At 41.9% G+C, this 15,663-nt stretch overlaps 1 protein-coding gene and 1 pseudogene across 3 annotated transcripts; both read left to right on the top strand.

Annotated features, from left to right (window-relative positions):
* Positions 1-210: 210 nt before the first annotated feature.
* Positions 211-985, top strand: LOC306699059 (annotated as a pseudogene). The gene has a single exon. The product of its transcript is annotated as an uncharacterized misc_RNA (transcript).
* Positions 986-5,586: 4,601 nt separating this feature from the next.
* On the top strand, positions 5,587-14,333 carry bbs2 (Bardet-Biedl syndrome 2; the record flags this gene model as incomplete). 2 transcript variants are annotated; one of them, XM_079163587.1, is made up of 17 exons in its annotated part: positions 5,587-5,703; positions 6,112-6,339; positions 7,214-7,339; positions 7,571-7,633; positions 7,805-7,882; positions 8,066-8,170; positions 8,648-8,734; positions 8,870-9,005; positions 9,481-9,620; positions 9,841-9,970; positions 10,074-10,245; positions 10,355-10,484; positions 10,701-10,820; positions 11,225-11,362; positions 11,602-11,714; positions 12,542-12,690; positions 13,474-14,333. In XM_079163587.1, the coding sequence occupies 17 exons, from the start codon at positions 5,587-5,589 to the stop codon at positions 13,578-13,580; spliced, it is 2,139 nt and encodes a 712-aa protein (XP_079019713.1). In that variant the 3' UTR covers positions 13,581-14,333. The 2 variants fall into 2 exon arrangements, with proteins under 2 accessions (XP_079019713.1, XP_079019714.1); XM_079163588.1 differs by having other exon boundaries at positions 9,481-9,626.
* Positions 14,334-15,663: the final 1,330 nt, after the last annotated feature.

Raw genomic sequence — 15,663 nt, 5'->3', positions numbered from 1 at the left:
CGCTACCGGCTCCCTTCACCGTCAGCCTTCAGTACTTCTTCCACATGTAGTTTTGAGTCTTTATCAGTGAAGAGAAAACACAAGTGACCCTGCTTTCAGTGGGTTGAATCTCCACGGTTCTCATGGTGTGTTTAAGTCCAGCCCCCTGCTCTGAGCTCTTCAACAGTCAGTCAGACACTCGTGTTCTCGTGACAACAAACACATCAACGATAGAAAATGACGGAAGTAGCTCCAGCTCCAGCCCCCGCGACGGACAGGCCGAAGTACACCAGCCTCGCTGAGCTCATCGTTAAAGCTGTGGCCGCATCCAAGGAGCGGAGTGGCATGTCTTCTGCCGCCGTCAAGAGGGCTCTGACCGCCAGAGGATACGATGTGGAGAAGAACAACACCCGTGTTAAGACCGCCATTAAGAGCCTGGTGGCTAAGGGGACTCTGGTCCAGACCAAGGGGACCGGGGCCTCAGGCTCCTACAAGATAAGCAAGACGGCTGTCGAGAAACTGGCAAAGAAAACCGCTCCTAAAGCCAAGAAGCCCACAGCTGCCAAAAAGACCAAGAAGAAGAAGAAGGTGTTCAAGCCGAAGTGGTCCGGCGTCACTGAGCTCATCGTTAAAGCTGTGGCCGCATCCACTGAGCGGAGCGGCGTGTCTTCTACCGCCGTCAAGAAGGCTCTGATCGCCGGAGGATACGATGTGGAGAAGAACAACTCCCGCGTCAAGACCACCATCAAGAGCCTGGTGGCTAAGGGTACTCTGGTCCAGACCAAGGGGACCGGGGCCTGTGGCTCCTACAGGATGAGCAAGAAACCGGCAAAGAAATCCGCTCATACAGTCAAGAAGCCCGCAGCTAAGAAACCCGCAGCTAAGAAAGACCAAGACGGCGGCAGTAAAGAAACCATTAGCCGCTAAGACATCAGCCAGGAAGGCAAAGAAACCCGCAGCGGGCAAAACGACCAAGACAATGGCAGTAAAGAAACCATGTGTGTGATGCAGCCAATGGGTGGGCTTAGTTGTAGCTGTATGACTGATTAGTAGTAGTGAACGTCAAGATTGAGCTGCTTAACATGATAAATGTGCTGCAAAGCTTCACATCCACAGACAGAAACATACAGGTTAAGAAGCCTGCTAAGGATAGAATATACCTGTAATACTTTGCCCTGTTACACCAGATTTATCTTCATACAACTAATGTAAAATTATAGTAACAAATAAATACCTAAATTCATTAAAATAAAGGATGTCATATGTTTAGAGCTGAGGTCTTCAACAGGGTGAAATATTGGTTGATTAAAACATGTTTAATTTCTTTTTTTTCAGAAGTTTAAATGTATTTAAATAAACATTAACATGAATCCAATATATTGTAGCGAATGTATGAATGGAGGCAGAACATGTTATCTTTCAGTCAGAAATGCACACATTCAGCGACACAGGTGGTTTCTCAAGCTGAGCACTCACCGCATGAGACTAGCCTGGACCTGAATGAGCAGCTGCAGTAACATCTGTCTCAAAGTTCAGCACGAGACTGAGCAGCAGAGCCTGATGTGCTGCAGAAAGTCACAATCGCAATATAGTACTACGCAGTATAAAACCATATTCTTCATATCAAACTAACAACAATCACACAATGACAGGCCCATTGTTGTGAATATAGAAATAACCATAATCACAAAGACTAAAAGGGACCTCTTTTTTTCAGATAACGGTGATAATACATAGAATTCATAAATAACAGAATCATATCTAACACCTTATTTGTAATTCACTGGTTTCACACAACATTGCACTGTAAATACAGCGCCATTGTGTGGGCCAGCTGTCATCACTGTTCATTGCAACTATAACTTAGGCCTAAATTAGTTTATGTTATCCCTCACAATCAGATCTCAATCAACACAGTTACTGTCTGGATACCTTCAGGATCAACTGGACTTCAAAGTTTACTGAGAACCTAAATTCAGAAGCGCTATAACATATTTCATTTAAAAAGAATACAAACCTTGATTTAAAAAAAAAAGAAAGTAAACTGCATTTAATTCAAAATTATCTGAACTGGCATTTTGTATCACTTCCTCATTAGAGTCATGGTAGGTTGTGTAATTGCAAATTGTCTTCATTATATCCTATAATCAACACTATTTCTTTTCTTTTCTTCATTATTTTCATTTTTCCTAAGTTACCATAGTCTTCTATATACGAGTTTATTGTAAATTAATGTTAAATTCCTCACATCCGATGACCACCAACAGGCGTTTGATCTCCAGATGTCAAAAAGACAACATCGAAGATGAAGCACAGCTACGCAGCAGAGGTCTGTTAAGATCTCAGAGGACACGCGCTGAACATGACCTGTTGTGCAGCAGTGGGTGCTCTCATGAGCGCATGAGATGTGGTCTTCAAGCTCCCACACCAGCAGAGCACAATTTTAATGCAAAAATAAAGGATTTAAAACATCTTCTTTCCTCTTACAGAGAGGTTTGTTGCTCTAATTCCCACTTAGAGTGTGAGAGGCCTCAGGTTCAAATCCCAGACAAGCCCTGCCCTCTGTTGTTCAAAGTCAACGATCCAGGACATACAAGAGACATGCATGACTCAGCCAACAGTGTGTTGCAGCACACCGTTTACACAAAGCTATTGACTTGTGTTACATTTGACGCTTTTCATTGGAATCCACTGGACAGCAGTTCCAATTCAATGTGGGTCAGGATTTTCTAAACACACTTGATTAATGAGGTTGTGCCATCACCCAACATAATACATTGATGTCTATTGCTTATGAAGATGCTATGTGAAATGTTCACCTAGCCTAAAGTATAAATATGTTAGAACAGCCACACCGACTAAAAAAGTACACAGTAAGACACACAATTATATACAGTAAGCTATAATTATGTAACTAAAACTGAGCATCTGGGGTCCAGACCTGAGAGCCCACGCTCAACTCCTCCTCACCTCCTCTTCTCTCCGACTACCCTGATAGTTGGGGATTCCATAATGAGGAACATCTGTTTCCATAACGCACTAACATCCTGGCAGAGCTCCCATGTCTACTGCACGCGCTCCCGACCTCCCACATGAAGCATAGTTCATGTGGGAAGAAATGATATACATTCCTCCAACATTCGCCCTCCACAAATTGATTTGAACCCACTTTTAAACCTTTTAAACAGCTGGGGAAAGTCTGCTTTTATCAGCGGTCTACATAATGAGTCCTCCACACTCCACACCCTGTTTAATCCTGCTCTTCTAAATGTGAGGTCTCTCTTGAATAAGTCCTTCATTTTGAATGGGGATCTCAGATCATATATGCGTCAGGTGTTCCACCATGCTTCATATTGTTCCCAAACCTCACTTACTCGCTTCCTGCTTCCGCACAGTAAACCCTTGTACAGCTAGCAAATACTCTGATGCTTGTACTGCTTCCTCCTACCCTGTTCCTGCTGTTCCTGCTGTTCCTGCTGCCTGAGCACAGAGGAGTTAATCACCCGCTTTAACTCAGTTTGTGGAGATATTTTGGACTCTGCTGCTCAACTTAAAACCAGAAAACCTAAAACTACAATTCAACCCTCAACAACGAGATCTGTGCTATGAGGAAATTATGTAGGACAATGGTAAAAAACATATGACATGATGAAAAGCTGTCTTGTTAATTATCAGCAATCCGTTTAAGTAGCAATGGCTCAATACTTTGCTACCATTAGTTCCAGAAGTTCCCACTCTCTCAAAGTATCATTGTTGGTTCTGCTTAGACATGCAGCAGTACATCCCATACTCTCAGCTCTTGTCCTTTTAGACAGTAACAACATAATGGAAAATTTAAATCAGGCTCCAGGTCACGTCACAACAAGGAGTCAGCTCTGCTTAAAGTCTTATTTAAATGTATGTTCATGTTATTTTATTGCACTGCACTTTGGTCAACTCTGGATGTTTTAAATGTGCTTTATAAATAAACTGTATTTGATTTGATAAGATACATATATAATTATGACCACTAGAGGGAACTGTTGGACTAGATATGATGTGGAGCATCAAGTTACTACATCACCCGTTTATATTTTTTTTATTACATATCTAAGCTGCATGTAACTACAGCTGTGGACAACTGCACAGCTAGACTTATTTGGATAGGAGAATCATTTTTATTTTACGTGTAAGAGGTCCTGGGTTCAAGTCCCATACACGCCCTCTTTTAACCTCTTGGTCTGTAACAAAATGTGTTTTACATGGTGGCAGCCTATGGAATGCAAACCAAATCATTAAATACAACTTTTGAAAAAATCTACTCGTGGCATGGAAAGGGGAAGCACTTGGTTTGTGACTCCAACTACATCATTCTGAATCATGCTCAGAGGGGCCTGTTTGAAGAAGAGATGCCACATCACCTGTTGAGTTTAATCATCACAAAATAAACACATTAGATATTGGTAAAACAAAGTCTATGACAAAGTCAGTACACATACACCACGTAGCAATGTCTTGTAGAAGAAGGGTAGGGTCACATAATAAATATAAAATCCCCAATCCTATTCTGCACAGAGTGGAGGTGTTAGGTTGAACGAAGAGACCATCTTGAAGGCAACAACAGGGTAATCGTAAATGCTCTCAGGTTTCATTATGGGAAATGTAGAATCCGATTTTTATGTTTTTAAAAACTGAGTATCGCAACTATAGGGAGATGCAACACTAAATCAGCGGAGGACCGACTTAAGGTTGTCTCATTATAACTACTGAATATATACAGTATTATACAATATTTGTCTTACATACATTTCAAACTAGTCCGGTGAGGTACAATTGCCTCAGTAAGTACTGTAACTGGGTTTATGTAACATGAGGCGTACCTATTACATGCCACCACGGCTCTCTCACATGGTTGATCAGAATCTTTTATTTTGAAAGCAGCATAGAGGAAGTAGTCGTTGGCAGGGAATCGACTGTCAACTATCATTGAGTGGCCGTGCTATCCAGCTAGCTATTTATAGCTGGTTAGCTCATTTGAACAAAATCCAGCAGCTGGAGAGGGGGTAAGGTGAGTTTGTTTGCTCAAATGGACAACGTTACGGTTTCCCCAGTGATCTTTGTTTGTTTTACTACCGTCAACAGGTCGAGTGGTTTCCGGTAACATTGAAGCCAGCGATGTTAACGTTAGCCGCTAGCTAGCTAGGTACTTTGCTAGGCTTGCAAGGCAATGCAGGCACATATTGGCGATTTTAATTTCCTGCCAAGGATTAAAATCGTATTCGCGATTGAAACGGAGCTTACAATTTGTTATAAAGTCCCACGTGGTGACTTTTTGTCGTATAATTGAGATTCTTGAACAGACAGGAGATTAGCAGATGAAAAGCTTTAGCGTGCCACTCGTTGTTGCTAGGCAACGGAGTTCTCCGCTGGGTGTCCGATGGTAAAGCCTGTAATTACATTAGTGGAGCAAAAACACGCAACGTCGTGACTTGATCGTATGCAACCTATTTAACTCATGCGCTTTATTTCCCATATTACGAACTGAAAAGAAGATAAATAATAAAGTGCCTCTGTCTGTCTGTCTGTCTGTCTCCTCTGGGCTCTTGTCAGGATATACAGTAGTTCACCATGTTGGTCCCGATATTCACACTGAAGCTCAACCACAAGATTAACCCTCGCATGGTGACTGTTGGGAAGTTTGATGGAGTCCACCCATGCCTTACTGCAGCCACACAGGCTGGAAAGGTGAGGGGAATACACGTGTTCTCTGTTCCCACATCATTTAGTTGAATTCGTAATGAGCAGAACGTGTATTGCATAGCATGGCTGCTGCCTGAGTCCATGAACATTCTTCCATCTTTGTATTTTGTGGCCTCGTTATAACATTGTGGAAAGCGAGTGAGCATATTCTGAACTTTTACTTCCACATTGTTTCTGTGCTGTCCCACTTCACTTGCCTGATATCAGACAGCATTGAGTGGGTGGATTCAAAGGTCTGGGCCCAGGCAACAACTTAAAGAGTCCTTCACCACATGTCCCTTAGACTTACGCTTCCGATTATAGAATACCTTTCTTACTTTTACTACCAACTCTAAGTCACACACTATATGTTTCCACCTCATGCCCTGAATTCTCTCTGTTTCTCTCTGTAAGGTTTTTATCCATAACCCTCATGCTCGTGGTCAGAGACCTGTGGCCCACCGCCTGAGCCAGAGCGCACAAGACTCTGACATCTCACTCCTCAACATCAACCAGGCAGTCACATGTCTGACGGCAGGAACGCTGGGACCAAACACCACGGGGGACACGCTGTTGGTGGGATCCCAGACCAACCTGCTGGCCTATGATGTCCATGACAATGCTGATATGTTCTACAGAGAGGTGAGTGGAACTGAGAATAGGTGGAGGGAAAACATTTGGTTGAAGTGATACACACAGGTGTGTTGTTGTGTGTGTGTACGTGTTCTGTATTTATTGTAAAGAGCTTTGTCACTGTGATTTGAAAGGTGCTTTTCAAGTTTATTTAGCAACCCAAGACAACACTGACCACTACATTAAAGGATTCAAATCCCTGGTGTACATATTTGTTTTTAATAGTGTCCAGGTATCAAAAACCATAACGATACAATAAGATGATGTATATTTTATCGTCGCCCGGGGAAGTTTGTCTCTGGCTACAAGCCGCTGCATCACACGACATACTTACCAGCGTCACAGTGCAAATACATGCTTATAACACATAACATAGATCATACATGCACTCATGCGTAAACGTGCTTAATTTCACATGTTGAATGTGAAACAGCAGTTCTTTAAAATAATACTACGTAATAAAAGACAATATGTTCAAATGATAAAAGCAGGTGTAATCAAACCAGATAATAAATAACCAAGTTCCAACATATTAGTTCTCAATAAAATCATATCATACTACTACTTGTTGCTGGACAATATTTTGATGGAGGATGGAATGATTTAATAGAAAGTATTGTTATTATCATCTTGTAAAAAGGTTGGTACAGACCCAAGGTATGCACGAGTGTTACATTTAAAAAATCTGCCATTGAAAAAATCATTGTAAAAATATCATCTCATAACATATTTGCATCTATGCTGTTTCTGTGTCGAACTGAATACTTGAAAAATGACAACAAGCAGCAGTGCTTTACACGCAGCAGACGAGCTGTCGACAAGTTGTACGCTATTCCATTTTTAAAGGGCCTTGTGTCTGTTTCCTCTGTGTGTGGGGGTGTAGGTGACGGATGGGGCCAACGCTATTGTGTTGGGGAAACTCGGGGACAAACCGAGTCCTCTCGCCATCATTGGAGGGAACTGCGCTTTACAAGGCTTTGACCATGCTGGCAATGACCACTTTTGGACAGTAAGAACACCAAGGCAACATTTTAATATCAGCACAGTCTGTCTTACATTCAAGAAGTTGGTTTCATTGAATAGCAACGCACAACTTACTTAGTGACACCTCACCAAAATGTAACTAGTTTGATTAACAGCACATTTCCATGTGTTAAATCTCTGCAGAACCCAGCCAAGATTATTAATTCTTTGTCTGAATCAACTAAATTAATGTAATAATGAAGTGACTTGTTTTTAGGTGACTGGCGATAACGTCAGATCTCTGGTACTATGTGACTTTACTGGCGATGGAAAAAACGAGGTAAGTCCCGACGCTGTGTCGATGCTGCGTCTGATCACAGAGCTTTGTCGCACATCTTCCTCCTCGTGTTCTAAAGCGCTCTACTTTGAAAGGGTTTAACAGTTGTGTGTCTGAACTGTAGACATGAGTTAAATGAAAGAGGAATTCATATTGACGCTATTGTGTTTCCAGCTTCTGGTCGGCTCAGAGGACTTTGACATCAGAGTATTCAAAGAGGACGAGCTTGTGTCTGAGATGACTGAGAACGAGGTAAACTGATGCAAAGTGTTTCTTAAAGCTGGTTGACCCCCGAGAAAAATCCATCAAAACTAACAAGTGTGTTGTTGTTTTTTTTAATTTTAAATTATGTTTTGTACCGGGGACAGTCGCACAATAACACTTGAAATCACCATTGCACGGTTTCTAGTTTCCCCTCTGTCCTTCTCCCTACAGACAGTAACGTCACTGTGCCACATGCATGGCAGCAGGTTTGGCTATGCCCTGGCCAATGGCACTGTGGGAGTTTATGACCGCAGCGCCCGCTACTGGAGGATTAAGGTACCGTAATCATTTATGATGACGTCGTCTTGGAATAGAGGGGCTAACCTTATTGGGGGAAAAAAAAATAGGTATTAGCAACCAGTGTTTTAGTCAAGACCACCTAAACCGAGACCATGTCATGACAAAAGCCAGAGTGTATCGAGACGGAGACAAGACCAAGACGAGTCTGACTGAGACCTTCAACAGGTAGTCTTGAGACCGCTATCGAGTTCTTCAACACACAGTGTTAATGACAATGGTGATCTTTGGCACTTGGTGGGTGTCGTTGTTATCATTGTTTCCATCAGCCTTTCCCTCTGAAAGCCTTAGTTCTGTTTATTCTATGTCTATAGAACAACCCTAGCATGCTGTATGTCCTTAATCATTTGATGCTGTTTGAAATTTGAACTGCTTACTCACTAAGGGCCTTTTGACTTTAAATGTAATGTGTCTCCGTTTCCTTTTTAAATAATGTGTTTTTCGCTCTCCAATCAGTCTAAGAATCACGCAATGAGCATCCATGCCTTTGACCTGAATGCTGACGGGGTGGTGGAGCTTATCACTGGCTGGTCCAATGGAAAGGTCAGCTCACAACCTAGCGGGCCTGGCATTTCACAAATGCGATTTGTAATTAGATTTGTGGACACAAGAAGTCATTGATTTCTACAGTATCTTTAGTTCGTCATCAGTGTTGATCACGTTCTCCTGTTATTTCAGATTGATGCTCGTAGTGACCGCACAGGCGAGGTCATTTTTAAAGACAACTTTTCCTCTTCTGTGGCCGGAGTGGTGGAGGGAGACTACAGGTTGGATGGACAGAAACAACTTATCTGCACCTCCACAGAGGGAGAAGGTATGTTGTCTGCCTGTATGGTTTCTGCCCACATATGCATATAACTAACTCCATACCAACTGTCAGAAGGAGGAGAGTTAGTGTGTGTGTGTGTGTGTGTGTGTGTGTGTGTGTGTGTGTGTGTGTGTGTGTGTGTGTGTGTGTGTGTGTGTGTGTGTGTGTGTGTTCACATACTTTTAAGGTAACCCAAATTGCTAAATATTGTAGCGCTGTCACCTGATTTCAATGGAGATTTATTACATTTTATCTGTGGTGCATTTGTGACTCTGACCTATTTGATCTCGTGCAACTAGCAGATCATTATTTCCACTTCCTGAGTACTTGAGTTCATGTAGAGATACCTAAAACAAATAACAACCACATTACCGTCAGCTTCAACTGTACCGTAAGCTTAATTCAGACATGATTTGGGAGATCTGACCATTTAGGCTTGGATAAGAATGTCATCAGTGTTGTAAATGTGTGTATCTTGTAGTCCGTGGTTATCTGCCAGCCAGTAAAGACCTTAAAGGGAATCTCATGGACTCCAGTGCTGAACAGGACCTCATTAGAGAGCTCAGCCAACGCAGACAGAATCTGCTGCTGGAGCTACGCAACTATGAAGAGAATGCCAAGGTACATGTATAGAATATTGTACAAACACAGAGATGAGTAAAATCCCCTTTTCACATTTTTTTTTCCCTTTACCATCTCATTTTTGTCATAATTCTCTGCATCGCTGTTTGTTTCAGAGATAGCAGACTTCATACAGACAATCTCAGGGTTCTTAATTGACATGTGGCTGTATATATCATTTGATATGCTAACATCCACACAAACTGTGCTGTTGTTTCAGGGTGTGTCAGAGACAAACAGTGGGGTGGGTGTCATACCAGCCAACACTCAGCTCCAGACAGCGCTGTCAGTGAGGCCTGCTACAGAGGCTCAGAAAGCTCACGTAGAGCTCAGCATTTCAACACCAAATGGTAGAGTGTATTAGGACTTAGGCTGAGATATTTCAAGCATGTCAAGGACAGGGCAAATACTCTATAGTCCCAAGTCCCTGAATCTCTCCTTTATCCTCTCCAGAAACCATCATTCGTGCAGTGCTAATCTTTGCAGAGGGGATATTTGAGGGGGAGAGTCACGTTGTGCACCCGAGCGCTCAGAACCTCTCAGGCTGTGTCCGAGTGCCCATTATCCCCCCAAAGGATATACCAGTAGATCTGCACATCAAAGCCTTTGTTGGAGGGAAAACTAGGTAGGATGTGTGAGTAAGTAAAGTACGCATGCTGTCGTGTATTAATTGCATTTTTCTTACCATGTAATTAACCACCTTCTCTGCACTTCATTCTTTTTGTCTTCTCCAGCACCCAATTCCATGTGTTTGAAATCACTCGTCAGCTGCCTCGTTTCTCCATGTATGACATCACAGTTGACTCCTCAGCTGCTCCGCCCACTGGAAGGGTCACCTTCAGCATCAACGACCGACCACAGAGGGTAGGCTGATCAGTCCCACAGCATGTCCAAGGCAATAACATCCCAGTATATGTTTGCAAATTACAGTCTTATATTAATGTCTGCAATTGTGTGTGTGTGTGTGTGTGTGTGTGTGTGTGTGTGTGTGTGTGTGTGTGTGTGTGTGTGTGTGTGTGTGTGTGTGTGTGTGTGTGTGTGTGTGTGTGTGTGTGTGTGTGTGTGTGTGTGTGTGTGTAGGTGGTGATGTGGCTGAATCAGAACTTTTTGCTTCCAGAAGGAGTAGACAGCCCTGACATCACTTTTAATTCTCTAAGAGGAGGGGGACTGTTGTCCATCGGTATGGCCAGCAATGGACAGGTACAAACACACAACAACAACTATATGTTTAGCTATATCACGCTTACACATTACACTTTTTTCTGCCAGTTTTGACTTTACATCAACAAGAGAATCAAGTGCTTTTAGCTTTGCAGCTCAAAACATAAACATTGAAACATGAAATCACTGTGATTTGTTATTACCAACAACATCAATGGGACTTGTTTATTTAGATTGTACAAAGTCAATTTAATTACGTTAATTTAATTTAATTAATGATTTAAAAGACAAAGGGTTTGTGTTGTGCATACTTTGTTCTTACCTTGCCAAGAGTGAGCAAAACATTGAGGTTAATTTGCATGAAGTTACAATAGCTACTGACATTTCCTTTTTAAAATAAACTAAAATCAGATGCTTAGTTAATCCTTAATTTGCCCAATCAGATCACTCTGAGAACCGATGATATTGACCTGGCAGGAGATCTGATCCAATCACTTGCCTCCTTCCTGGCAATAGAGGAATTGTCAGCTGAAGCAGACTTCCCCGAATACTTTGAGGAGCTCCACACTACACTCACTGAGGTCTGGCTCTAATGACATTAAAACCTCTACTGTCAAAAACATTTCATGTTGTATATTGTATACGTCCCCGCATGTACATTGACCTGCACATGTGCATTATGACTACAACTTTGTGTAAAAGGCTTGTCAGGGCTGAGAGAAGTCGGGGAGCTCATGAGAAACACATTCTTTATTTGTCAGGAGAGAGAATGTAGCTGTTGCTGTGGTTTCATAATGAGTCTTAAATATCTGCGATGTAGGTGGATGAGTTCCACTCCGTCCATCAGAAGTTAACTGCAGCCATGGCCGACCACTCCAACTACATCAGGAACATGCTGGTGCAAGCAGAGGATGCTCGCCTTATGGGTGAAATGTGAGTAACCACGAAAGACATACAGCAAATTGAACTGGTCCCATTTATAATCATTGTGAAATAGTATATGTGGTATATTATTTCTTTGGGAAACATTGATAACATGTTTTTATGGTTGCAGGCAATTTAGGTCAGCCACTTCCAGAGCTGTGGTATTGTGCATGCTTGTTTAAAGCCACCAAAGAGAAAAGGCCTTCAGCAGACCCTCACCTACCTCCAGCATTGCAACAATAGAAAGGCAGTCTTAAAAGTGGCTTAGTTTCCCTTAAATGTTACCATGACAATTCAAAATGTCTGCTGGGAAAAAGGTCTACTGTCGTGCAAAAACTCTTCACTAGTGGTTTCTGAAACAAAAGAACGATTGTATCAAAAAACATGAAGAAGAAATACACAGTTGCTGATTAATTAGGTACACCTAGCTAAAACTAGTACAGTCTAATGCAACAGTCCTGCATTAAATCCTTCATGTTGATACAACTTCATGGACATCTGGGAGGCTGCAGTTTGTGGTGCTGTTGTAATAAAAGGTGTTTCTAATATTTAAAGCACCCTCATTGATATACATGTGACAGACAAAATATTAGAAATGCCTTTCAGTATAATACTTTACAATCCAACTGCACCACACAACTTCAGAATGAGCCCCAAATTGAATCAACACATCTCTGAAACAGTTTCAACAAAAACTTGTAACTGAGTGTATATTTCACCGTAAATATTGATAATACTACTATAAGATCTTTTTTTTAAATTTTTTAACCACAGGACTGTTTCTCTTCCTCTTCTCCCCGTACGCTTTCTCTGATTTTCTGCCTCTCTCTCTGTAGGATGACTATGAAGAAGCGTTACAGAGAGCTGTACGATCTAAACAGGGATCTGGTCAACGAGTATAAAATCCGCTCTAACAACCACAATGCATTACTTGCCTGCCTCAAGTCTGTCAACCAGGCCATACAGCGGGCTGGTAGACTCCGAGGTAGGCCACTGTGTTGTGTGTGTGTGTGTGTGTGTGTGTGTGTGTACATATGTAAGACACACTGTAAGAACCACAATTCCTGAACAACTGCATGTGGGCTGAGTCAAGCCTACTGTATGTACAATCAGTATCATTGGGTAGGTTTTTGGATGTAGTGCATGTGTGTTGCTGGTCCAGATGTTGGTTCCTTCTAGTGTTGATTGGACGTATTCAACGCTTTGCTGATGTCGGTGTGTAGGACTACAAATGCTTTGCAGAGTACTTGAGTACGGCTCACCTGAGATACCAGACTGGAAAGTCTCTGTTTCAGTGTCTCCTGAAGCATGCAAGATGTAGCATATCGGGGATGAGGAGAGTTTTGACTTTGTAGGGAAACAACACTCACGACCACATGCTGTCATTGTTGTGCTGGCTTCCTCAGATTTGGCTCTGAACTGTAGCTTTCATAACTTAATGGTTATAAACATTTAGCCACAAAACACCAAGTATCCCTTGACAACAGTGGCATTTATGTTGTTCATGGCAGTGATGCAACATCAAAAGCCCACCACTATATGCACATATATGTATGTATGTATTCATCAATAACATCAGAGTATACAGGGGGATCCTTAAGAAGAAAACTAAACAGCCATTTAAATACTGATTTCACTATCAAATTGCAATGAACAAAGCTCAGAAGCTTAAAAGCACTTGTGTCATCCTCTATGTGTCGTTACAACTCGCACACCTGTCTGGTCTCCTCATATTAATCTGTCTGTCGCTGTTCCTCCTTACCTCCAGTCGGTAAACCCAAGAACCAAGTGATCTCTGCCTGCCGAGACGCCATCAAGAGCAATAACATCAACGCACTCTTCAGGATCATGAAAGCTGGCACTGCATCCTCCTGAAGAGGGTGGACGGGGTGGTGGTGCAGGAATGGACAAATAGATTGAAAGTGCAAGCACAACGCACAACTAATCAGCACTGTAATGATGAACTTGACCTATTTCAAGCATGGCACCAGCAAGGATTTCCCCCCAGAACGATGAGACAAGGAGACGAAAAGGGACGCAGTTGTAGCCTTACTCTATCTTTTTGCCTGGCAGCAACATGTGAAGACTTGAAATTCTCCTGGCTCACAGAGATAAAATGCTGACTACAGGCTTAGTGATCTTGAAGGAGCTTGATTTAGTGCAGCTAAAGCTTAGCTAGATAGTTCTCTAAAGTAGTGCCGTGAAGGCCGGAGTGACACAACTCTTTGGAGAGTTCAGCTGGAACAAACGAGGTAGTGGAGTGCTTCCCTCAGACTTGTTCTCAAAAGCAATGGAACAAAGATAGTCAATGATGCTTCAGAGAAATGAGTTTGAATGCATTAATCTGACTGCTGTCTGAAACTCATGCAAAACAGTCTTTTCCTCAGTTCCACTCTCGCATACACTGTCTGATAGCGTCAGTAGAGTTAAGTGTAGTGCCCTCTGAGACGTTTTCCAGGTAGCGTTGCACATTTGTCATGGAAACGTTTAAACTTCAGGAAAGTATGCGTTTCCACTAAAACACGAGGGGCTTGTAGGAAAATGAGTATCTGCTGGATCGGCAGCCTGCATGTTTGATTCAGCTGACACAATGATGTTTAGAGAGAGCACAGCTGGAGCAAGACAGAGAGCAGCTTCATTGAAATCACTGGTGGCCCTTATAGTCCAGTGTGACGGCTCACTCAGACTGTGTTTCACTTGTTCACCTTTTTGTAGATTGTACACAGAGATTGTAAATGTATACTTGTGTATGTGGCAGAAACTATTATTAAATTAACTTTTGTTTTAAAAGTATGTACACGTATCTTTGGAAATGTTGTGATCTCTGCTAGAATTGAAGGTACGGTTCAGCAGGTTTGAACAAAGTTTGCCCCACCAGTTGGCCGTTGCTTGTATTACAACAGGAAAAAATTGAGAGGGAAAATGATAATGAATTGGAAAAATGTGGCTTCCCATTTTTGAACATACATGTAAACTATGCTGCATATTTCCAAGCGTCTTCCATTTTATATTAATTATGTATTCATCAGTTAAGCTGTACCATCCACACACTACATCCAGCAGTATAAGGACTTTCTGTTTTTCCAACCTCAACTTTCCTACCTTTTGGTATAGTTCTAATTGGATGCACACATGTTCCCTCACGCGCTGTATTCTATAGGCGCTACATATGGTTCAGTCTGTAGTCGTAAATTACTGCTGCTCGTGCTGTGTCTCTGCCCGAGTGTGCTCTCCCGTATGAGCTTGGCCTAGTATGAAATATTTAGCTGGTCTTGATCTCTGACTTCCTTGTAGACTTAAACTAGAAAAAGACATGACTAATTATCATAACTTCAGAGATCCACACTCTGCACTTTTATTTATTCCTCTAGTCATTTTCTCCCTTTGTCCTCCATAGTTGCTGTGTTGGCATCTGGCTTGAAGTCGCTCCGCTCTCGTTTAAATCACGTGGTCAGACTAAAGAATGATGGTGTTGCGTTCAGGTTCTCCTGGTTGGCTTGTTCATCTGACGACTGGCCCTTAAATTCCAAGACATTCTGATAACCTACTTTGGACAGACTTTATAGTTGTGTAGCCTCTTTTTGTTGTCTTTTTGTTTAGTATGTTTTTGTATTATTTATTTTTGTCTGTGGATGTTTTGCTGTTTTTTTGTAGTAATTAAGGTCTCATGGTCATTTTGTGTCTCGATTAAAAAAAAGACAATACAACCTAAAACTGACAACAAGCAGTGCTACTTATTTTGTGATTACTTGGTTCTACACCAAGAAAGTCATTTATTATATTATTATAAAAAAAATAGTTTATAATTGTCTAGACTTGCAGTTATTTCGATGACAGTGAATAAATGAATATTCCCTACAGTACTTGAAGGCAACTATGAGCCAGCAGCTGATGGGCCCAAAGCCAGGTAACTTTTCTAACCTCCCTTCTACACACACACACGCACACACACATAAAT

This window comes from Pholis gunnellus, assembly GCF_910591455.1.
Source record: "Pholis gunnellus genome assembly, chromosome: 7".
NCBI lineage: Eukaryota > Metazoa > Chordata > Actinopteri > Perciformes > Pholidae > Pholis > Pholis gunnellus.
This window is presented reverse-complemented; position numbering and strand designations above follow the sequence as displayed.